General features: G+C 37.4%; 1 protein-coding gene across 1 annotated transcript in view; it reads right to left on the bottom strand.

Moving 5' to 3' along the window:
* EYS (eyes shut homolog) overlaps window positions 1–18,350 on the bottom strand; it is an 872,934-nt gene extending 854,584 nt beyond the window's left edge. Inside the window, exons 1-3 of the mRNA XM_062573097.1 lie at window positions 18,143–18,350; window positions 15,162–16,052; window positions 12,920–13,033 (exon numbers count right to left, since the gene is read on the bottom strand). Coding sequence (XP_062429081.1) covers window positions 12,920–13,033; window positions 15,162–16,052; window positions 18,143–18,350 — 1,213 coding nt within the window. The remainder of the gene's footprint in view (window positions 1–12,919; window positions 13,034–15,161; window positions 16,053–18,142) is intronic.
* Window positions 18,351–25,465: the final 7,115 nt, after the last annotated feature.

Here is a 25,465-nt window from a genome sequence, read left to right as displayed (position 1 = left end):
ATAAATAGAAATGTAGGCAGGTCTGGCAGTGGTACAACCAGACTGAGCCAACAGCCCAGGTTGCCAGGGAAGTCTGTAGCAGTAAGGCAGGTGAGACATCAAGCTAGAAAGCCAAGTCAGTGGGTTAGGATCAGGGTCAGAATCAGAGAGATACAAGACCAGGCACAGGCATACTTACGATGTATGCTGAGCTTAAAAGCAGCTACCAAGCAAAGCGCAGGGGTGTGGGGAGAGAAGGTCCCTCCTTTTCACAACGTCTTCCTCACACAGCCCTTCTCACACAGCTCTCTGATTCAAGGCCACACGGTTGTACCACAAGCTGACCCTAAGCCCAGCCAGCTAAAGCTTTATGAATATATGAAGAGGTTGCATTTATGGCCAGACAATATTCCAAGCTGAGTTTGTGGTCAGAAAGGAGAGGACGGCACAGATTTCACTGTGCAGTACATGGGTTTTCCTGATTTATGCCTGTTCTGCAGCAAGGGGGAAACAATGGCAAATGTTCACCAAGTGTACCAGGTTGAATGTCTCCTTCACTTCCTCCAGAACCTCTTACTGAGGCTATACTTTTCATCTTTTTATTTATAACCTTTCCATCTGAGGCCACATCAAGTCTAGGATCCTCCTATTTAACTTCTCCTAGTCTTGACCAAGCTGACCATTTTCACTTTTGTTTTCATGACTTTTTTTTTTTCAGTATAGAATAATAGAAAATATATTTGGATGCCATGTGAAAAACTGGCTCTTGGTAATCTATCTAACCACAGACTAGGATCTGTGATTGAGAACTCTGGGATGGTGGGATGGCAGAGAGTTAGAGATGGACCCACAACTCCTGAAAACTTTGAAGTCTTAGGCTGCATTTGTACTAAAAACTTAAGTGGTCTAAGGCCCATTAGGACAAGTAGCAAGGCATGACATATGTTCTCAAGGTCTCCCAACCACAGAAAAGAAAATGAACAGCATTTGGAATAGTCCCTGGTAATCCGCAAAGATTGCCTAGACACTATTTGAAATGAAGCCATGCCAAAACAATAATGTGTATAGAGTAACAAACTCTATGGATGATTGTAGTCACTGACAGTTGGTGTCATGGCCCTGCTTCATTTACTAGTAGAGAGCTTTAGTTAGGAGTCTGAGACTAGAAAGGGTCTCACAGCTTCCATGATTCTGGAGGAGTCAGAACTGCCCTATATCTCAAGAACTGCAGGTAGAATTAATTTGATATGACAAATACTATAATCTGACGACTTCTAGTTGATGAGTGATTTTGAAAAATCAAGGGGTTTGACTACATTCAAACAAATGAAAATTCTCATGGACTTGGAACCAAGAACAGAAACCCATCTACCTAGTACTGATAACTGATGTATTTTACACTTACAACAGGGCAGTCTCTCCAGACTAGAAGCCTATGTTACCTCCATAGTTTAAGGGGTAAGGTAAGTGCCTCTCAGATCATTCAGAAGAGATCCTGACAACCTAACTTAGGCATTTAAATGCACGGACTGTCATCTGGAGCCTTCAAAGCCCCTTAGCTTTATTGTTACCACCTAGAGAAATCAGGTACTTTAAGAGAAATGTTTTATTAGGATCTCACAGGCCTGGGATAGTAGGCGTAGGGGCTGCTGAGAAGCTGCACAGAGGCCAGTGTTTTATACTTAATATTTAATTTCAGATGTAATTCCCAGTGAGATCTGAGCTATAAAGTCAGGATGGGAAGATGGAAAACCTAGTTTTTCTTCATGAATTTAGAAGTATGGCCAAAAAAAATCAAGTATAGTTGATGGATTTATGTCTTTTAGGATCATAATCTACAATCCATTTCTACCTCAGTAGTACATTGAGCAATAGTATGGGATCTTTCTACAAAAATAAATCATAAACATTTCCCGTTCAGCTGCTTAGTTGTCCAATTCTTATCTCTCAGGGCTTGAAAAATCCAACATTGAAACTACACCTTCAACTTCCCTTTTTAAAAAGCTAAATGAAAACAGCAGTAACTCTAGCTTTAGCAATATTCTTGTACTTCTCTGCACACCCCAAAAGTTATTGTTAGACTCGTCTTTCTTGGACATGGTTCAATACCTTATCATAGTATAAGATTTGCAGAATTCTTCAGTAAAACTGATCCTTTATTCTGTAGTATTACCATAACCTTTAGCTGCATCAATAGTTCATGATCCCAGAGCTAGCAGTAAACCATGAGATTCATGTACTGTGTCTGCATTAATATTAAAATTGTTTAGGACCATACTCTGATATTGACCCAGCTGGTACAAAATGTCTACATCTGTTATATTAAACTCTATTAGCCTCCAAAGCAGCCAAAGTTCCTACTGAGAATAGTCCCTGGCTTACTCACAACCATGCTATAGATATTTAGGGAAAGAGAGGCTAGTCAAGGTTAAAACCGTTCTAGAAACCATGATAAAATTAAATAGTATAGGTGGTCCAAGCATCCAACAATGTAAACTCAGTGACAACTCTTAATAAAAATTACAAAAAATATGTAACAGTATAGTATATCATTTAATAATATAACAGCCCTTCATGGTACTAGTCTTGTTAACAGCAATTCTTGCAAAGAAGAATTCAGTATTTAGTTAAACTGATTAACTAGTGAATCCCTTTACCCTAACATGAATGGCATGTTACTGATAGACCGACTCCTAATCAATATCAGGATAGGCCATTCACTTCTGGTGGTCTCAGAGCTCTTTCTCTAGTACTGCCAATCTTGCAGGATCCAGGTTGAGCTCTCACCTTCAAGTTACTAGTTCCTCAAGCCAACCACATACCAATGTTTATTGCTAGCCTACACAAATCTAATTTGCTATAATATATTGCTATAATATATTGCTATAATATAATAGATTTGCTAATCTAATCAGATTAGCAAAGGGATGGATGTGTTATTTGAGGGGAATGGCTTCTGAATATACCTGGAGAATAGAGAGCTGAAAAACTCCGTAACTGATAAAAGTGGCAAACCTGGCAATCGGGTTTTACTGCTTGGGGACAAGAGGTTATAAGTAGTTCTGCAAAAAATAAGTGTCTATAGGTAGGAAAGAAAGGAGATGAAAATGAGGTTTGTTACTGGATTACACAAAGCTCACTGGATCAAGAGGAAGCATGATGCATAAATCATCCACTTTTGTTAATACAAGCGGTGGGTGGAGTCACAAGATCACAGTAAACTCACATTATACTTGGTCCAAATTAGGGAAATGGATAAATATTCAAGTTTTTTGCTCAATTCTGTTGTTCTTGGAAGACTGTAACAAACATACTATGACCCAAACCTCTTTGCAATCAGCCCACTTTACATTGCTGCCAAACTTACAGGGACGATCAGTTCACAGAATATGTTTAAATACGTTTAAAGTGTATTTCTTGTTTCTGTTGCAAGACTCTAAGGCTCCAGTATTAAATTAGTTCATTCAACCCTAAACTAATCATTCCTAGTAACAAGCCATTCATCCCTTACTGTTTCTAAATTTTCTCTAAGCCCTGCTTTCTTGGAGTACTCAGCAATGTCTAACTCCTTTGTGTTTTGTTTCTAAACTATATTACTGACCTCTTATATCTTACCAGTCTTCCATGTAATCCTCTATATCTTATAAGTCAGTGTTGAACACACATTCTCCTCTCCTTTTCTGGCCTATTATCCTATACTTAATTTCCTACTAGCCTTTACTTACAGGGAACTTCCTTTTAGACATGAGTCCCAATGCAAATCTGCTCTTCCCTGGTTATGCAGGACTATTATGGTCCATTTCTGAATGACTTACCAATTGTAAGCTATTTGCTGGCATCAGTCATCTTAGGTCTGGCAGAGCAAGCAGGAGTTGCTGGATCCAGGGATAAATCGGACCCTTCTGCTCCATACCTGTACTCTGCAACTGATGCATCTGTGATTCGAAGATCTCTACTGATAGGCTAACATAACAAAATTAGTGTTTGAAGGGAAATTACATCTCATCTTTCATTATTGCCATTTTAGATCTATCTCTTTTGAGGCAGAAATTACAGAAATTCAGTAAAAACTATCTTTGTAATTCTGCATATAAGGGTTTGAGGGATTTTTCTGTATAATGTGATTTACAGCTGGAAAATGTAAAATGAAATTTTAAACTATAATCTGAAAGATGCTTTTAGCTAAAAATACTTTTTAGGGTAGTATAGAGAATTTTGTACAACCCTGCACAGAGCATATGAATTCTTATTACAGGAAACAGTTAATTCATCATTATAATAGATTCTTAGAACAAAAATATTTAAAAATTATATTTCCTTTTCCAATATGTCCATCTTTAAAAATTAAACTATTAAATATTCATACATCTACACAATTACAAATTAAACTGAATTAGCCACATTTGCAGTAATGTCAGACTATTGAAATGCTTGTAATTAGATAGCTGTACAGGGAGAACACAGAAATGCTATGTAGGAGGTGGTGAGGTTTTTTGTCTGTATTGAAATGTGGAAAAGGGTATAAATGAAAGCTTTTTTTTTCATTTAATATTCTAGATATTTAAATATAGTATTTATAAAGAAGGAAGGAGTGAGAAAAATATTCTTGTTTTCCTTCATACACTTAGCGATAGTGTCTACATTTTGATATCTAGAAACTTATTATAATCAGAGTAACATCTAGGATAAGATCCGTTGTTCAGAGGAAACACAACTTGTTGCTCTGCAAAGGAATGCTAGGTGTGAGTTTGGTTCTAGATTAAAATATCTAAATTCAGGTGGTTATATAGCTACATGATTAGATAGAACTATGCATGCATGTAGTCTTAAACTACTATTTCCAGTTGTGAACTAGCCAGTACAGGTCAGTGGAACTTAGAGAGTGATTTAGCTGACCCTAAACATGAGCCATTTGGCTGATTAACTCTCTTAGCTCCATTTACTGTATTGTCTAGAAATCCAATGAATAGGATAAGAACTTGGGACATTTAGCTCCTATGTAAATATCTGCAAGTAGGCACATAAATTTAAGAATCTTCACTTTATAGGCAACTAGCTGAGACACAAAGCAATGCTAGCTCCAAGCTCGCATCAGCCACACCATTTTATATGTCTTATGGGGAAACCACGTTATGGTCTTACAGGCTTAGCCATTCTGCTGAAAGTGTTTGTTGATGATGGAATAGCATGCTTGAAGAGATTCACTTTTTCTCGCTGAGAATTTGAGAATGGAGTTGTTCTCAAAAGATAATCTCTTGCCATCTCTATTACTTAATACAGAGTCAGCGGGGTCACAAAGCAGGGAACGCATATAAGCATTTGATATATATCAGAGGTGGATGTATGAGAGAGACAAGTAACTATAGCAAATCAGAGCTTTATAAATACCATTTTTTAAATATCATTGCAGAAGTGGTTAATTTTCAAATAGAAATCCTTTTTTAAAAAATAAAAATATAAAAACAAATGAGTTGCTACTCTCAAATTTGACAGCAACAGCTGTCAGCCTCACCTTCTCAAAAAATGCCTTTATTGCATTCTTCATTCAACTTTGTTTAAGAAAGCTCTTTGCTAGCTAGCTCTTCAAGCTAATCTAAATCAAATAACTATCAGTCTCATTGATGATGTTGTGAATGCTAATATCTCTATGTCTTTATATAGTAATTTTATAATGAGTAAATAAATCTATGAATAATTTGAATTAAAAACTTCAGAGCCATGCATTATTTTATGTATCCATTAGAAACTATGATTAATTAATCTAGGTGCATTTAAAGACCCTTTTCAGGCATAGGATAGCGTGAGATAGCATCACTGCATACTTTAGTATTCTCACTTAAGTATAAATGTTTTATTGTTTGTAACATAATTTGCTGGTCAATACAGAGGACATTATTCTAGTACCTATTATGTGTAATACTATACATGAACAGTATGAATTCTACAACAGAAGGTATAAGAATTCTATTAGAAAAAAATACATTAATAAGGTTTATTCCTTATTATTGTTGATTCTAAAGGTAAGTAATTATGTCCCAATACACCACTTTGAATAAATGATTGTAAATACAATATATAAGATACACTGTTGCAGATAAAAACAGAAGGATCAGTATCTTGACTGAAACTTAAAAGGATCTTAAATCATTAAATTATTCAGCATTTAAAAGAATCACACTTATGATGAAGAAATACACATTTCATGAGTTTATTGCATGGGCTATTTGTAATCACATTGCAATCTTATGACTCTAGACCACCAACATTGCCAAGAAGAACATATTCTCAGGGAATTCCTACTCTGTCTCTGAGCTGCTTTCCCTCCAAACCCTAAACCTAACCTTATACTGAACCCTAGCCTAAGTCTAGGTTTAGTTGAGTGGTGGACAAGGAGGAGAACAAGGTGGACAGCAATTCTCAAGGGAGAATTGTTGTGGCAACCTGCCTCTTCCTCCTGCAGCCTCTATGCAATCCTGCCACAACTGTAGGTCAAGGCTTCCTACCTCTCTAAACCATAATCCTAACCCCAGCCCTAACCATAGGATAGCATTTGAGTAAATTCCTGGATTAAGAACCTCTTGGGTTCAAACTTAAAAATAAATAGACTTAATTTAAAATGGAAGTAATCAAAAAAAAAAAAAAAAAAAAACCTTCAGTCATAAAATTCACTGTGAAATATGATATTAATAGTAATGTAGGAAAAAAATAACCTTCCTTGAAGAAAAATATTTTAGAAAATTATTCATTTGAAGAAAAACTATTTAGGAAAAGGAATTTACTTTATCCTGAACCACACTATCTCATAGTTACTCTAAATAACATAGGCAATCATATATCTGGCTTCATAATAAATAACTGCTAAATGATTATGTGTTCCATGAGTGCTAACATATTGCCCAAGTATATCCAGATTTTGTCTTTTAATTAATTTTGAGACAATTAAAAATAATTTCCTTTTTTTATTTATTTTTTTACTTCAAGAGAAAACTGTTATTAAATCACTTCATATAAATGACCTTTTCATCCATATTTTTAAGATGAGGTTGATGTCAGTATTGACAAACAACATGCTTTTGCAGAACTGAAGAGAAAAGATCAGGAAAAAAAAATTGCCTAAATTAAGCTATCTTTTAGGATTCTGCTTTAGATTTCTTCAACAAAACTACTCACTTATCATAGCTCAAACATATTTTCCTGAAGAGTATTATAAGCACAACACTCACAATCTGTACAGCACCCACAAATGTTTGCACATTACCATCTTTTTCAGAGTTATCTTAGAGCTGACAGTCTTTCTTTTCTTATAATGGGTCAATTTCCCTATTTCCTGTAGAACCAAGTATTGTTATTTATCTCATGGTCAGTAATCTTCTCCCTTTTTAAAAATAATTTGTTACAATTCATTTTGTTAAAGGCTTACAAGTTGGCATCTTGGGCTAGTATGTCAGTGAGTTGTACAATTTACTCTCCAATGTCTTGATTTACATATAAGCTTGGGAAAGGTTACTAGAATTGTCCTGACATAACTTTAATAATAAGGAAACTTGAGTGCAAGTTAGCTAACTCTAATTTAAAGAGACCACAGTATCACTGAGCTGCTCAGCAACTGAAGCAACTCTGTTCAGTAATCAACATTAAATACAGGAGGTATACATGTCTCTGTTATCCCAGAGGAATTATATTTGTCTATCAGAAAGTACTATTAGAGATATATTCATTCTAGTGAAATTGCTTTATTAACCAATGATAGTTTGCTATTATTAAAAGTAAAAAGCACTGTATGATGTAGGAAGATTATCAAAATTCATAGGAAGTTTTTAAAAAATAGATTATTGAAGTATGCAATAAATTATCCCAGAAAAGTATATTTAAGAAAACAAAAATCTGCTAGATCAGATAAACTAATTCATGTCATTTGGTGTAGCTCCAATAGGTCTTTATTATGTATGTATCTTTATTATTAGGTAAGGCAGATTGTTCTGTATCATATTTGTATAGTCAATTACAGCTACTTGCATTAGAATTGTCTAGCAGTCAAGTGATTATTGCCTAAATTGCTTTAGCCACAATGAAATATGAAAAGCACTGCCAAGTATTCTCAGCATCTAACTTTAAAGATTTAACTTTTCTCTTGAACTCAGAGGCTCCCTAGTAGCTGAAGTGGATGCACTAAGCTCCTTGAATCAATGTCTGGAAACACCATAACCCCTTGAAAACTTAGGGTCCTGATTAAGGTCCCTAATAAAACACAAGTTGAAAAAAATGTGAACTCCCTATTTAACTGGCTGAGTTAAAAACACACTAAAAGAAGCTAATTATATCTCTTCAGCTGATCTTTGTGCTGCTGTGCTGTGCTGGGGCTTAGGGATGGCCATGGCCTGAGCTGGGCTATGCTGGTTTGAGCACCTGTGTTGGGTCCCAGGGGCTGCAGCCTGCCCAGCCCCAGCCCCAGAAACACAGAATGGTTGAGGTTGGAAGGGACCTCTGGAGATCATCTAGTCCAACCTCCCTGCTCAGTAGGGTCACCTAGAGCATGTTAGACAGGGTTGCATCCAGGCAGGCCTTGAGTATCTCCAGAGAAGGAGACTCCACAACCTCTCTGGGCAACCTGGGCCAGTGCTCCGTCACTCTCACAGGGAAGAAATTCCCCCTCACGGTCAGGCGGAACTTCCTGTGCTTCAGTTTCTGCCCATTGCTTCCTGTCCTGTCACACCAGACAACTGAAAAGAGTTTGTCCCTGTCCCCTTGACACCCTCCCTTCAGGTACTTGTACACATTGAGAAGATCCCCCCTCAGTCTTCCCTTCTCCAGGCTAAACAGGCTCAGCTCTCGCAGCCTTAAGAGAGATGCTCCAGTCCTGTAGCCATCTTCATAGCCCTACGCTGGACCCTCTCCAGTAGCTCCATGCCTCTCTTGTAGTGGGGAGCCCAGAACTGGACATAGGACTCGAGATGAGGCCTCCCCAGGGCTGAGTAGAGGGGCAGGATCACCTCTCTCGACCTGCTGGCAACACTCTTCCCAATGCAGCCCAGGAGACCATTGGCCTTGGCCACAAGGGCACATGGCTGCCTCATGGTCAACCTGTCATCCGGAACTCCCAGGTCCTTCTCTGCAGAAAAGGAAAAGAACTGCCACGTACTTCTTCCAGCCACAGCCACAGCCCCATGATGGGCAGACACTGCCTGGCAAACAACAGCCCTTTGTGTGCACGGGGCGGGGCCACTGCCACCCTGCGCAGGCATCCCCCCCAAGAGGGAAGCAGATAATACAAAACCATATAAACAGCCTGACATGCACCCTGAGACTTTCGGGGGGAGGAGGGAGGCAGGTAAGAAGCCCTCCTCCTACCGTGAACAGCACCCCTGAGGAATATCTGGAGATATTCAAAACCCGTCTGGATGCGATCATGTGCAATGTGCTGTAGGTGATCCTGTTTGAGCAAGGAGGTTGGACTAGATGATCTCCAGAGGTCTCTTCCAACCTCAACCATTCTGTGATTCTGCGATTCTGTACAACCTCTTGCTCAAAGTGAGGTCAGATATGGGGTCAGATGAGGCTGCTCAGAGTTTTATCCAGTCTGCTCTTGAAAACTTCCAAGAATGGAGACTATTTAACCTCTTGAAAACCTGTTCTAATGCTTGGTTGTTCTCATGGTGAAAAAGTTTATCCTTATATGCATTATCCATTTACCATATATCCATTAACTGCATGTTGTCTCTTACCCTCCCAACATGCTCCACTGGGGCTCTGTGTCCTTGACAATCTCATAGGTGTTGAAAGGCTGCTGTTTGGCTCCCGAAATCTTTTTCTTCATCACAAAAAAAAGGTCTAGTTCCCTCAGCTTCTCGTCATAAGGCACATGATCCAGCACGTGGTCCAGTCCTTGACCATCCTGGTGGCATCCACAGTACTTACCTCAGTTTGTCAGTGTTTTGGGTGGACTAAAATTGGGTACAGTACCCTAGATGTGGTCTATTAAGTGCTCAATATAGGAGGATGATCTCACTCTACTGCTGTGCTCCTGTTAATACTGCCCATTGCGGGCTTGTTATGCTGCCAGGACATGCAACTGGCATATATTTAGCTTACTGCCCATCATGATCCCCATCCTCAGCAGAGCTGCTCGCTGGCCACTCATTCACCAATGCATACTATTTCCAGGGATTCTTCCTTCTCAAGTACAGGACTTTTGTCTTCACTGAGTTTCATAACCTTGCTGTTGGCCCACTTCTCCAATCTGTGCAGGTCTTTCTGGGTGGAAGTCCTGCCCTCAAGTGTTTTGACTGCTCCTCCCCAGTCTGCAGCCATCTACAAACCTTCGGGACAAGCACTCCATCACCTCTTCTAAGTCATTTAAAAGATGTTAAATAGGACAGGTCCCAGGAAAAACCCCTGCAATAACCTGTTTGTTGCTGGCCTCCAGGTAGAGTATGACCCAATAACCACTATCCTCTGAGCCCAGTCATCTTACTGTCTTTACCCATCTAGCTGTCCACCCATCCAACATGTAAAATCCTAACATACATGCAAAAATATTGTGGAAAACTGTGTCAAAAGTCTTGATGAAGATAATGATAACCACTGCTCTCATCGTGTCCACAAATTCAGTTATTTTATCATAGAAATTAATCAGGTTGGTCAGATTTACCATAGGTTAATCCATGCTGACAATTCTCAGTCACTTTCTTCTTCATAAAGTACAAGAAATGTTTTCCGAAATAACTTACTCTATGATTTTCTCAGGGACTGGAATGAAGCTGGTAGGCCTGCAGTTCCCTGGATTGTTCTTTTGTTTTTTTTCTGGTGATGGGTGCAAATTCTTATATGAATAGGAGAATTCAGTCATAAAAATAACAGCATATCTTATGTTAATTCTTTGTTGTCAAGATATATTAAAGATTTTCTTGTAGGAAACAGTGAAGAAAGCCTTGAGAGATCAGTTAATGAACTAAGCAAGTTAAAAAAAAAAAAAAAAAAAAAAAACATAACTCATATGAAACCAGTTACTGCCAGTTTCTTACCTCATTTGGGGAAAAAGTTTGCCAAAGTTTATCAAATCTTAAATATCACTTGCACAATCTTGGCATTACATTTTTTTTGTTTTCTATGCACCAGCTGGATCATCAAAAGAAAAGAATACTTTGAATTTGCTGCCAACTTCACACATTTAAAATAGCACTCTAGCTATGAGATTGTGAATTACATAACTCATCTTAACTGAAAATACAACACAGTTACCATGGAATAACAATTGCAAAATGTATTTTTTCTATAAACAAGGGCTTTTTTTTTATTCTTGAAATTGCCTTAATACTAGCAGACACTTGTTGCACAGAATCACGGGAAAGAAACATAGAGTTAAAATGACCACATTCAGTCAGAAAATAATTGCAAAACCATACTGTGTGTTAATCAACTGATTCTGATGCAAGGAACTCAGACATACTTTCCTGTTACAGTGGGAGCTGAAGTAAATTTTATCAGATCAGGAAAAAGAGGTGAAGTCCAGAGGGTTCACCTCTTCCTCCTATGGTACCATTCTCAGGCATAAAAAAGAATTCTCCATTTCCTTCAGTCAGCTAGAGAAGGAAAAGGGAGCTAACTCTCACTCTCAGACTCCTTTCCTCAATGTAAATTAATTCTTACCAGATTCCTGGAGACCACGCTGCAATGATTGCTGCCATGCCCCCCTCACCAGAGGTGAGTGTATTGAACCATGTTCATGTCACTGTGGATTCAGCCTTTCTTTATCTTGAAGGATCTCCCCCCCCATCCCCTGACCCCATCAGGCCCAAATGGTCAGAGGCAATGTGCCAGTAGTCCTAGAGAAGTTTACTAGTGGACTTTCTTCCTTTGGATATAGAGCTTCCTTCAATTTTCTCAGAATGAGGCTGCCCTTAATGCCCCTTCCAGGAAGGAAAGAGAGGAGAGGGAGAGGAATATAGAAAAGAGTTTCTAGGCGTTTAGTATTAAGCATTTCTATCCCATTTCTTTAAATATAATTCTACACAGAGTTGACTAAAATATGAACAAGAATGTTCAGTCTTTCATTAAGAAAATAAACATTGATGCTTGCATCCCTCTTATTCCCTTATGCCTTTTTTCTCTTTTTAGCTCTGTATCTCAGGGCAGTTACTTATCTACTGTGCTTATCAGGGATAACTGATGCTTCCAAGAAAATTTTACAATTTTCACTGTCCTTGGATATTCAAATACTAGCTTTATACTTAGCTCATTCATAAATAATGTTCTTCTAACCAGTACTACTTCTCTTATAGCAACACAGTAGAGCTCTTCTGTGAAGTGTAAGAATGAACACTATTTTAAGTTTGGCTGTTATCCTGACCACACTAAAAACGTATTTACAATGGGATCGTTCTAGATTTTTTTGCTAATTTAAGCTTTTCTTATGCAAGCATCATATCTGTCAATGAATCATGAGTAAACTGATGGTTAGCCTCTGAGAATTTTTTTAAATCAAGAGATACACCACTAAATCATGAGATTATTGACTCTTGAAAATATTTCCACTTTATTTCACTAGCACATCTATTAAGAGTTAGAAATATAGATGGCATGGTAATCCTAAGCCTCCATCAAGAACTTCTGACTCTATTCTTGGAAATTCTGTATTTGAGAAGCAGTGAGTTGTTGATTACGAGTCTTCCTGTGTCGTATCATCAATAGAAGGAAGGTCCTTGTGGGTGGGATCCAAGCATGAAAAGCCTCTATCATTTCTACAGTTTTCTTAGTCCACACAAGTCCTGTAGAATTTACAGTGGAGTAAAATATAGAGGAGTCTAATTCCTTTTCTAACAAGCCACATTCAAGAAACCTGACAAACCTAGAAACTGTGCAACAGTCATTTCAAATAACTATTTCAGTAAAAAAGGAAGTTCCCACTTACTATTGTAACACAGGAAATAAAAGTGTTTCTTACCTGTAAAGCCCTTGTCACATTCACAAAGAAAAGTATTTGGAGTAACATTGCTGCAGTTACCATTGAAACATGTATGTGGCTGGCACTGTCCAACTATTTCTGTACAATTTTTACCTATTTAGAAGAGAATAGGAAGATTGAACTTTGCAAATGTTTATATTTTTCCAGAAATGACAAATTTATATGTAAAATAAATCATTTTATTAGATAGATAGATAGATAGGTTGGTAGATAAGTAGGTAGGTAGATATTTATGTTAATATTGATCGTAAGTTTTAGTGAAAACTACTGAAGTTTTAAAGCAAGTTGGGCTGCTGTCGTACTAGCTACTGCACTCAGCCTCACCTGCCATACAGTTACAAATTTGCATATAACTTAAAATCTAGGAATGCTATAGGTACAGTAGGTATTTGTTTTTTTATGGCATGAATGTAGCTTTAAGAACAAAAAGCTGTTCTTGTGTCAAATTTGAATGAATTTTCCTTAATATACTGCTTTCTTGAAATTACAATTTAAATTGTAAACTGCTTATGCTATTACAGCATATGGGTCCAAATACCATATAATTATGTTTGCCACTTGAGTTGTTATTATGGCATTATTCACACTTCGTCAACTTTTCTACTTTCTAATATACTTTATATGACGGGAGAAACTCTTTCCTCCCTTACACTTGTGTAACCACAACCATAATACCTGATGGTTTAATCTTCTAGTTGTTCTTGTTTACATAAGCTTATTTACTGGCCAATACTGTCAGTACAAAATGATGGTGTAAGCCAACACTGTCCCATATAGGCTAGCAGAATATTTCAAGCATGGCTTGATAGAAGCATTAAGCATGGTCACTGGTTTTCATAGAAGTGCTTATGAATTTTTCCATCAGTTTCAATTAAAGTAGTACCAAGCCCTTGTTGTTATTATTATTTTCAAAGCATCTTACACAGCCCTCAGAGCTCACAAAAGACATAAAAAGCATACTGCATCAATGTTTTCTACCATAAATATTTCCCACTGTTTTTACTAAACTCTAAGTAATTATAAAAAATACTATTTTCATAGCATTGACATAATCATATCTGCATAAATTGCCTTTTTGCAAGTGCATTAGTAATGAAATTATTTTGCCATTTGAAAAGCAATTAAAAATAAATTATAGCAAACTTTATGCAATATAGCCTTTGATTCTCTATTCTGTGAGCCTCGTTTGTTCCTCGCTCAGCAGCCATGTCTCATAGCATGGCATTGCTATTGGGACTGCACAGAACTACCGTCCACATAGAGAACATTGCTAGGTTTCTGCTCCACATGTTTAGGAAGAGCTGCATCCCTTCTTTTGGTGATGTGAATGATTACTTCTGGTACTTTCTAAAGGATTCCTGATCTCCATTGGTCTGAAGGCAGTAAAGAATATACTCATAACTTCCATCATCCCCTTCTCTTTCTCTTTGAAATGAAGAACAATGGTTAGGTAAGAATGTATGTGAAAATGCTGTAGTCTCTGATAGACTGATACCAAACCAAACTCAATTCCTTAATGAGCTTGGGATAAAAATCTGGTCAGAAGTACTGCAATAAATAGAGTTAAGTGATTTTTTTTTTTGGTGAAAAATTTAATTTGGTGACAACAGTATGTTTGCTTTTGAAAAGAATTTTACAAAGCAAAAAATCTGGAAAAGTCTCAGTATTTTATTTTGCTTGCATTTCTAATTAAATTTTTGACTTTTTAATTGGAAACAAATTTTGTTTTTGTTTTTCTCTAATTTGATTTCAAAAGGCTTGAAACTGAAAAAGAAGTTTTCATGGCAGGTTGGTATTTTTATTTCAACAAAATCATTTGCTATTTTTCAGTATTTTGATTAGGTAACTATTTTCAAGTTGGTGTGACTCCAAGCAATTTCTATTATTTGGCAGGAGAGCTTGAACTGCTGAGCAAACAGACAAAAAAAAAATCTGTTACTTGTGTAAGTGCAGAAGTACCTGCCTACATCTGGTGTTTAAGTAGGAGAGAAGCACAGGGAAATTTTATTTAGTCTTTCTCCACAATGGATGCATCGATGGAAGCAGATAGAAACTGTCTTTAAATAATGGCACAGTCTGCTACAGGAGGCTACATATAAAAGAGACTCAATGCATGTGTGGTATTGGCAATGGACAATGAAACTACAGAAAAACTTCGCTAGTGATGCACTTTTTTGCTATACATTAAACAATACATATTACTTACATATAAACAAAATACCTGAAAACTGTGGAGGGCAAATGCATTGATAAGACTCTCCGGGAAGCTGGGATATCTCCGTACAGGAGGCATTGTTGTGGCAAGGTTTAGTGGAGCACATATCAAACTTCTGGCAGAATTTTCCAGAGTACTGTGCGAAACAATGGCAATTGTATGCATTCTCCCAGACATGACTTAGACATCTTCCATGCCCAGAGCATAATGGTGCGTGCGGAGCCTGTTGGCAAAGCTGCTGCTTCACGGTTATGTTCAGACGAAGGCCCTTGCTGCACAGTTGTGGACCCTTGTGGTGCCGCTCTGCAAAGTAATGAGTTCCAACACCGAGCCACTTGGGGTCAACTTGGTGCAGCCCTCTGACCTGGCAAACAAAAATCAGCTGCTCATGAAAAACACCGGTTTTAGGGCAATTAATAAATTCTTCCTTGGAGACATTTGCCAAATTCATTCCAAGCATCTGAAAGGATGGCTCGGAGGAGATGAAGAGACTGTCACCTAGCTGAAGCTGTAGGGGACATATTTGAGGGATATGGAGATTTTGCTCTTCTGAGATATCCCCAGCAATACTTTTATCCATATTCCAGCACTCTGTGTAAAAGTCTGAGCAGATGTTTTCTCTTAGTGTCCATTTTATTATATTGGGTTTTGGTTCCACTCGCCATTCGACAGTCATTTGCCTTTCACATGTTATCTGTCCATTTACAATGCAGATTTGAAGAAAGCACAGTGTTACGAGAACTGTTGATTTTGCACTCATTTGTTCACGTGGCAAATACAGGTCTCCATTCACAACAGCATCGTTACTGAAGACAGCTTTTGAACACTTGTTGCCTAAGATTCCTTTGTATTTTCTCTTTTGTTGCATCTTAGGAATTCCAAGAGAGAAAAACATTTCTGTTTATACACCAAATACAGTAAAATATCAAAGCCTCACTAAAAATATATATAACATAAAAAACATACAACAAAGCAAGGTCTGCAGTTAGTTACACTGATGCAAAACTGGAATAAGTTTGCTTAGTTGATCAGAATTACACCAGTGTAACTGAAGTCAGAATCTGTTAATTTGCACTTAGCTGGTCAATATATTTTACATATGGAAAGCAGAAAGCTTAAGTTCATCCTTCTCCTCTTCCCTCCCATATTTTTGCCTCTGTGCAGTGGTAAAAGAAGCTTGACAGAGACTAAGGATAACCAACTCCTGTGACAAAACTGAGAATTAAACTAGAACGGCTAAGCCCTAGTCATGATTTTTAACCATAGATGTTTTCCTGACAATGATATATTAATTTATGCTGAAAGTAGACATTCCAAAGATGAACACATATGAATTATGGCTTCAGTAAAGAAAAAGTGTAAACACATCCCAAACTTTCAGTATGACTGTGCACACTCAGCAAAATAATTAAATCCTTAGGTTTCAAAATATATCTCTTTGAAAACTAAAAGTACTTAATCATACACTAAAGGTTTTTGATCCATCATAATCAAAGCCAGCAGACCTCCAGAGCCCCCTAGGACTATTTAATTTATAAGAAATCTTTTTTGGCTCTTCAGAATACCCAGCAATTTTTATTCCATGGGAGAGTGTGATTTTGGAACAGTAAGAAAAACAAACTAAAATTATGAAGCTTATTCTCAAAGTCCTACTTCAAGATGAAAAAAAAATGAAAATTCAAGATGGAAAAGATGAAAGCATAACACACTTGTGTTTAATACCTTAAAAATTGTGTATAGTTCTCAGTAAATGTTAGTAACAGTTTACTTTGCATTAAATTTAATGGCTTTCCTCTTTTTTACTGCTATAATGCATTTTTTTCTCAGTACATTTCACTTACACTTTGAAATAGTTGCCTTTCAGTTCATATTTACAAAGGAGAACATGACTGTAAACCACAAACTGTATCTTTCAAGGAAAGTCATTTAATAAAAAGAAGCAATGGCATTTATATTTTGATATTTGTGCACATTGTTTTCATAATTACATGACGTGGAATGAAGTGAATGCTTATATTTCTGCATCTGGATGTACCTGGTCTGTCTCTGAAACATGGCTGAATTATGATACAGCTCTAATTGGATCATTTCATGAAATATTTCTCTCTTTCCGCATGTACTTCCTTCAGCTGGAGCATACATTGCACAATGCTAAAAGTTCAATCAAAACAGGGCAGGAAATAAGGCGATTGTTTGTGGAAACCCTGAGTTGGAGATTATTAAAGGAGGTAGAGAACTGGTTAAAATTATAGGATAATATCAAAGATGTTATTGAGTCTGTCCTATTGTCACCCAGAGTAGGATATAAGCATCTAAACCTTGTTGCAGAACATTCATAATCCTTCTGTTTTGAGACCATTATCTTTAGAATCACATGATAGTCAATGACAGGCTTAGATAATGTGCTAGCAAATGTGTATTTTGAATCATACAGATTTTTTTTTATTTTAAACTGGCAGTGTTGAACTGTTATATCCATTATAGCTGTTATTACATCTATGACTATTATCAGATGTAAAAGTTTATGCTCTATATGACTATATGTTTAGAAATCCACATTCAGCAAGTCATCTTCAGAGGCTTTTTTAATCATGTGATTTTGTCACGTGTTACTAAGATAGATGTTTATAACAGGTTATCTTTCTTTTTAGATACCTATAAAAGAAAGCTATTGCATGCCTGATATGGAAGAATTCTTGCCCGTTTATAAAACATTTTGCCTTTCATCCATGCAATGGATAGTCATAGTTCTGATATCATTTACAGGCTTTATTTTGACTGATAAAGAAGGTGCTTTCCACACACAGCTTATACTGGTTGGATATGCTATGATGTGGCTATGATCTTGGATCAAACCACTGTGAGGAGAGCCGAGAGGCAGCTGTGGGGTCTCCCCACTTCGCTTGGGAGCTGCATGTAAGCTCAGGCGCTCACCTGTGCTCCTTACCTGAGCTCTGCTGCAAGTAGGACTGTTCCTGCCCTTGTACCTTGTGAATCTAAATCCTGACCTTGACCCAAGCACTTCACTTCCCTGTTTGACCTCGGGACTTGCCCCACCACCGTCGCCTTGCTTGGGGGCCACGGAGCTGTTGGCTGACTCTGGGCACGGCCACCAACCCGACTCTGTGCTGCTTGCGTGAGCCCAGTGACACTGCGCTGCTCACGGTGTGGCTGCTGCCCAGCCTGCCCTGCCATCACCCTTCCCACCCCGCCGTCTCCTTCACAGGACGGCCTGCTCTTGCTTCATCCCTGAGACACGGATTTATTCACATTATATATCCCATGCACATTTAAAAAACATCGAATTAAATCAATATTAGTTAATGTGTAAAGTACCCATAATATAGGAAAAGCCTCAAGTTATATTGCCTGCATAATTTGACTTCCATCTTCAGCATGTTTTGCAGTATGCACTAATTGCTTTGATGAGATACAAAGTTGTCCTTTACTTCCTTACCCTTTTAGTCAGAAAATGAATGCATTTTGGGAAATGATGCATTATTTATGCTTATCTTCATTCTTTGCAAATGATCCTTATTTACTACACATCATTCAAAACTTATGGTGTTTGCAGAATTATTAATTTGGTAATATGATTTTCTAAAACATTGAACATGCTAGAGAGTAAATTTACCTCCAACTCGAAATAAAGAATCATTATTCCTGCTTTATAGGTAAGCTATAGCTATAGACTGAAGCAGCAGTGATGCAAGCACATTAAAGATAGCAGGGCTTTCTGTTAGTTAGTCTATTGCTAGTGTGCCTGGTATGGATCCCCCATGGCTGCTCTCCCTTGGGGTGTCCCTTCCGTGGTGTGGGTTGCTCACAGTCCCTTGGGTTGTACATGCCCCCTGTGGCGTGGGAAGTGCCTCTCGCAGAGCGTGTCTCAGCCCCACAGCTGTTGGTATCTCCCTAAAACGCGTCTGAGCAGGGCCTGCATGACCTCTTACAGGAGAAGCTTTGGCGTGCAGCAGTTTCCCTGCGGCTGTTCACGCTGGCTTCGGAGCTGGCTGGGCCCACTGTGACCAGCACAGGGTGGCTCGTGACCTGCGCCTGCCACAGCCCCCACTACTTCAGCCTTGCTGCTTGTGTCTGTTCCACCATGTGGGGCTCCCATTTACTGCTCTTGCAGTTTTATGAGCTCAACATGTCCACATGCTAGTCTAAAGACACGGAACCCGCCAAAATGACAGTCAAAGGAATCACAGAGGCAAAATACACATTAGATAAAGTATGGCTTATTCCAGATACCATGGTTTCCCCTAAACGCAAAAGATCTTTCTTTTCCCTCTCTACTTTACTATAGTTTTCTATTCAGGACTGCAATGCTGTACCCCGACCTACGATTGTGACTGTGACATGCTAAGATTGGGGAAGCTGTGGGTACAGGAAATTCATCAATAATGGGAGATTTTGTGTACCTTGTAATTGTACACAATATGATTAAAGACTAAATATTTACATAGGATCAGTGACTGTTTCATGGAACAGTAAGTTAGAAAACCCACAAAAGGGAAAGCAACTCTTGACATGGTCTGGTTATTATATGTGACCTGATTCAGAACTGAAGAGCTGTTCTCTAGCAGAGGCCTTAATGTGCTTAGATTCAGTATGCTTGTGGGAAGAATAAAAGCCAAAAAAATCCACAGCAGTTGTCCTCAATTTCCAAAAGAGAAACTACTAATGCAGTTATTTTGTTAAAAAGAGGCTTAAAAAGGTCAATAGGGTTAAATCCTCATAGGAGATGTAGAGGCTATCTAAGGACATTGTGCTTGAGACTTGAGAAGAATTGTGTGCTATTCATTAAGGCTTGAAAGTAGATAAAAGGGTGCTGGCATGACTAAACAGGGGGGTGTGGGGAGGAAAGCAATAAACAGACCTCAGAATCTGTATTCCCTTATAGATAAATAAAATAAAAAGGTCACAGATTCTGGTAGGTTAAATATAAAAACACATACTTATCTAAAAATACTAGAGAGAAGATAAAAATTTGGAAAGCAGGTAACATGATATCAAAACTAATGATAAATCTCTCTAAAAACAGCAGTAGCAGAAAGCCTAGCAGATAGTCTGGATGGCCAATAGACATGCTAGGTACAAAAGGAACATTCAGGAAGATAAGTTAGAAAAACTAAATGACATTTTGTTTCTATATTCTCTGTGCAAGTTTGATGAGGTTGCTACACCAGATTTACCAGTATTTCAAGTGCTGATAGAAGACATTTAAAACAAACAGACAAAGCAGACAAAGTTAACAGCAACATTCAACCAGACTGCATGAAATACCCAGTTCTAAAGGAAGTCAAGAATGAAAAAGATGAACTTATTCTTGTATATAACCTCTCACTTAAAACTACTGTGGTATGAAACATTGTGGAGTCAATATGCATTCTGTAAAACAAAGTCATGCCTCAAGAGACTTACAGAAGTTCTCTAAGGGACATATAAAATCATCCTAAAAAATTCAAGAGTGGGGCTTTAACTTTTTATCATATACTTGCTGCATGAGTAGAAGAAAGTGAAATATTTTATACAATTTCAGTTTAACATAAAATGCAAGAACTATTTTCAGAAGAAGAGTCAAAACACATTACTCTTCCCTCACAGATGAATGTCTACTATGCTCATTCTTAATGAGAGTGAAACCTGAGTTATTTTCTATCGGTGTCATAATTTTTTGAAGGAGATATGAAGAACATGTGAATTGAGTTTATCTTCTCATAGGTGATAGAAGGAAATGATAGAAGGGTTAAGGAAAGATTCATACTTGGGGAAATGTTCAAGAGACTGGTGAGGCAGGCACAGTAGGGAGCTGGGTACTTGCAACTCTTGAAGGCTGGTCACTGTGAAGAGACAGAATCAGGTCTCTTAGGTGATGACAGCACTTCCTAAGAGCTGGTGATTGCAGAATTTGTGGCAAAACAAAAAGTCAGTAAGATGACTGGAATAGGGACAAACACAGTGCAGTGGGGAACAGCTGTTAATAAACCATTTTGATGTATTTTCTGTCTTAATTGCTCTGAAGTTTCTCTATTGCAAAGCTAATTATCTAACATACTATTCAAATAAAACATTGTTTTATTTTTTAGTTTAAAAGCTTTTAGGGAGCTTGTAGAGCATGCTGGTAGAAAGTAAAACTGCTTCTCCTGCTGATGGAGGAGGACAATATTTTCTTTGTCAAAACTTATGATGTGGCACTTTTTTTTCTATATTCTCTGAAGGATTTGCCTTGCCCCAGGACCTTTATACTGTTGTGCTACTGCTGCATTGGCAGTGAATGACATTCACATTTAGTAAAAACTGCGGTCACAACACAAGGTAGAGAAGAAACAGGCTTATTCAGAAGGTTATATCCCAACCAAACCTGAGGAGAATTTCACAATCTATTGAAAAGGGTCACACTAATTTCACTCTCCGAATTTTGCAGATTTTCTGCTTTCACTGATGAAGTTTGGGTACTTAGAGGGAAAAAAATTGCTAGAAATGCTAAGAATGGAAATTACTAAGAACACGAAGCATTCTGGTCACTTTCCCTTTCTAATATTCCTTAATCTACCTAAGTCGTATTATTTAGTCAATTGAACTGCAGCTGTATTAAAACAGGCCAAAAGGCAGTAGTTTTAAATGTGTTTTGTTCTTTTGCACAGCTCTAATTGACAACATATGGTACACAGAAGTGGACAAGAAGCCTCAAGCCCTTTAATTAAAGTGTTACAGAGCATTTGCAGCGTGAGGTCATGAATGTGTCCATCAGTGATCATAAAGAGCACTGACATTCTGTGCAACATAGCCCACTGTATAACATAGTGGATCACAAAACATGTGAAATACATAACACTTAGCTGATTGGCATATTTACGGTAGTTTCAGTGAACTTGAATTGGGAGCTCAGTGAATGATAGATAAAACCATCAAAAAAAAGACACAGTGCAGTTATGGGCACTGAACTATACAGACAATGAGACACTGAATGTTAGCATTTCTCGGTTGAATAGAAGTTTATTACTTTGTGAAAAATTCTGTATGTAAGACTACTTATTTGTGTCTGGTAATGTTTGATCTTATAGTAAATTCTGGCTCTTGGTGAAATTTTAGCTTTTGTTCTATAGATTGTGATGGACTCAATGGAAAAGTTGAATCATATTGAATAATGAAGAACATATTGCAAATATTTATTGATAATAAAATAACATTTATTTATTTGCAATATGTTCTTCATTATTCAATGATACTTCAAATCTGACTTAAAAAATCTTGATGTTCTGGGATGGATGTCTGCAACTTCTGTCTTTAAAAGCTTAGTCTTTGACAAATGTGCTCCTAATACAAATCATCAGTTATTAAATTTGCTAGACTTAAAGATCAATTTCAGGTAGCATACTATTTTTGCAAATAAAATAATTAGAGAAATATCGAAAACAACTCTATCATTTTATCCTGCCTCGATGATTTGTCAATACTTATTTTTCTTTTCCAATAGGAGATGTGGCATATTTCTGTATTTAGCAAGTAGTCACTAAGATGACTTAGACCGTTCCCAATAGGCAGCCAGAATGCAAAAACCTGTTTTGGAGGCTAAGAGCAAGTGGTAATTTGAATAGGTCAGACAATCACATTAGGTCTCAAGACCAGAGAACAGACCTTGGCACTGTTCAGTTGCTACAATAATGCCTTCACATGTATGATTATACAGTTTCAGGGGGCTAGGAGGTACAAGACAAAAAGCAATGTCTTTGTCCATCTGGAAGAATAAAATAATTGCCCAGAATATATATCCAGAACATAGGCCCACAATATAAGACTAGGGTTTTACTAGTGTTTTGAAATAGAAGTTATTTATAAGCAAAGCAATTAGATCTGTGAATAACGATGATACATTTCATTTTCCTGAGTTATAATATGAACGGGTCTTAGTGATAATTATCAGTTAAGAGTAGTGATGTGTTTTACTTCATGCCAGACATTATAAATTGAGATTCAGCAACTACATTTTCCCTGTAAATAACTGCCAAATATGCACAAACAGCACTTGCAATATCTAATCACAAATAAATATACACTACAAGTAACTATACTTATAATAGATATTCATAAGATGTCTTTTTTGAAAATTCCTATTAGAGATGACAGAAGCTTCTGTTCTGTGATAGAATTAAAAAAGACTTGCTACTTAAATATTAAAATTTAATATATTTGCGACCATTTGTTCAACATATCTAGGTACAATGAGAAAAGAAATAACTGGCTTATCTTTGCTATGATTTTGCAAATAATTGCTTTACAACAAGGACAACATGAATTAAATCACCTTCCCATGACTTCTCGCAATACAATCCCATCTCGACTGACTTGAATGGCTTGTTTTTAACAATAGGGAGTTTTTGATTAGGCTTTTTATCCAAATCTTCAGCATCATTTTTGAAAGAATAAAAAGAATGGTAATTCATGCCACCTGTGAAGGCATCACCTGTTACACCACAGGTGTAACATTTTCTATGTTTTTAGTTGCCTTAATTATAATTCTTGTATGAATTCACAGAAAAAAAAAAAAGAATGTAAGGCTTCTACTTTCTCAGGGACAAAAATGAAAAAAATAGATAACTCACTGTTCTCACCATATTTCATTTGAAACACCTGAGTAAACAGCTTGATGATGAAATCCTTGTAGGGTCTTTTGAAGTCGTTATTAACACTGAATATCTACCAAGGCCTTACAAATTACTGTCAATAACTTGAGCTATATCTGAGTTAAAGTGCAGCAGGTGCTCAGGGGAAATCTTTCTCATGTACAGCACAGGAAAATAAGGTATTTTTCAAAGCCAAACCGTTTACTACTCAAAATGAGACAAATAGAATTTTAATATGGATTTCAAAGAAGGTACCATGTAGATTGCATTAGAGAGTTTTGATGTCAAAATGGTATGAAGAGATGACAAGAATAACATTAGAAATAAACTTGAGTTTCTCTTAAAACCTCAGCTGAAATGAGCACAGATGCTTGTTACTCAGGGAATAATCAAGACTTTACCAATAATCCTAAAATGCAGATCTTTGCTGAAGATAGGAGAAAAACTATGGATAGCAGAAGAAATGTGCATCAACATTATTCTCTGGATCCTCATCACAAATACCAACCATGATAAGTTATCTTTTGTTGACATAAAAGTCATAGTGATAGTTCCTGGAACACTGTTCAAACTCCCTTGCTGTGAGCAAACAGACCAAGCAAAGTACACAGTGATAAGTTACCTTGTCATTTGTTTCAATTGCAGAAACACATGTCTAACAGAAAGGGACAAAAGAGTCTTGAGAGATTCTGATGAGACTGTGCTTGAATTTAATTGCCTAAAAAAATCAATTTTGGATCTCAGGCTGCTTTTATTCAGCTAGGGATTTTATTCAACCCTACCTGCTTTAACAGTCATGGCAACAGCACTTCCTGGCACAGAGGAAGAAGGTTTCTGATGCATCAAAATTAGTTTGCATTGTTTTCTGAACTGTGATTTTCTTTTTGTAAAACAAGGTTGCTCAAATGGATGGGTAAAATGCGTATATTTTTCTCAGACCACCGTCATGGATTCAGGAAAGTAATCTCTCACACAGCTGGGAGAGATTTCTCACTATTCTCCTAATCGCTTGTGAAAGAGGTACCATGCATCAGAGTAGCTTCAGCTCTGAAGGAAGCATACAAAATGCAGTTGGCACAGCAAATTGGGTCAGTGCTTCCTGTTGAAAGCACCTAATTTTTCCAGTAACATCAACAAAATGCAGCAGTCCTCAGGAAAAAGAAAAACCAAACCCTTAGAACACTGCAAAGGAAAAAACCGTGAAGTCTCTGCAGCACATTTAAACCTAAAAATTGATTGATGGGTGCTGATTCCAAGTCGCACAGAGCTTTGAAATAGATATACCTATCTTTAGTTTCTTTTTTCAGAAGGCACTGAAATGTCTTTGAATTTCTAGGATTATTATAAGAAGATACTTACAAACTAGAGATGATCAGAGGAGACGAGAAGGGTTTTGTAAACGGCATTACTCCTGCCCATACTGAATGGTATGACCTTTCCAGCAACTTTCAGAGGTTTTTCTGGGATAAAAAACCCTACACTATTCTCTCTGGGTACCGACAAAATGACTCCATTTATGATAATATCTGAAGCCTCCTCCCTGTTCTTTCCGAGATCTCCCGGGCTCCCTTCATATTGGACAATCCCTACCAAGAGCTTTTTCAACTCTTCCCACTCAGCTGAAATCAGGCAAAGCACCATCTTTCATTCTACCCACAGAGGCCCACCCAAATCAATGTGCAT

The sequence above is a fragment of the Rhea pennata genome, chromosome 3, assembly GCF_028389875.1.
Source record: "Rhea pennata isolate bPtePen1 chromosome 3, bPtePen1.pri, whole genome shotgun sequence".
NCBI lineage: Eukaryota > Metazoa > Chordata > Aves > Rheiformes > Rheidae > Rhea > Rhea pennata.
The sequence above is the reverse complement of the archived record's forward strand: the minus strand, read 5'-3'. Positions and strand labels throughout refer to the sequence as shown.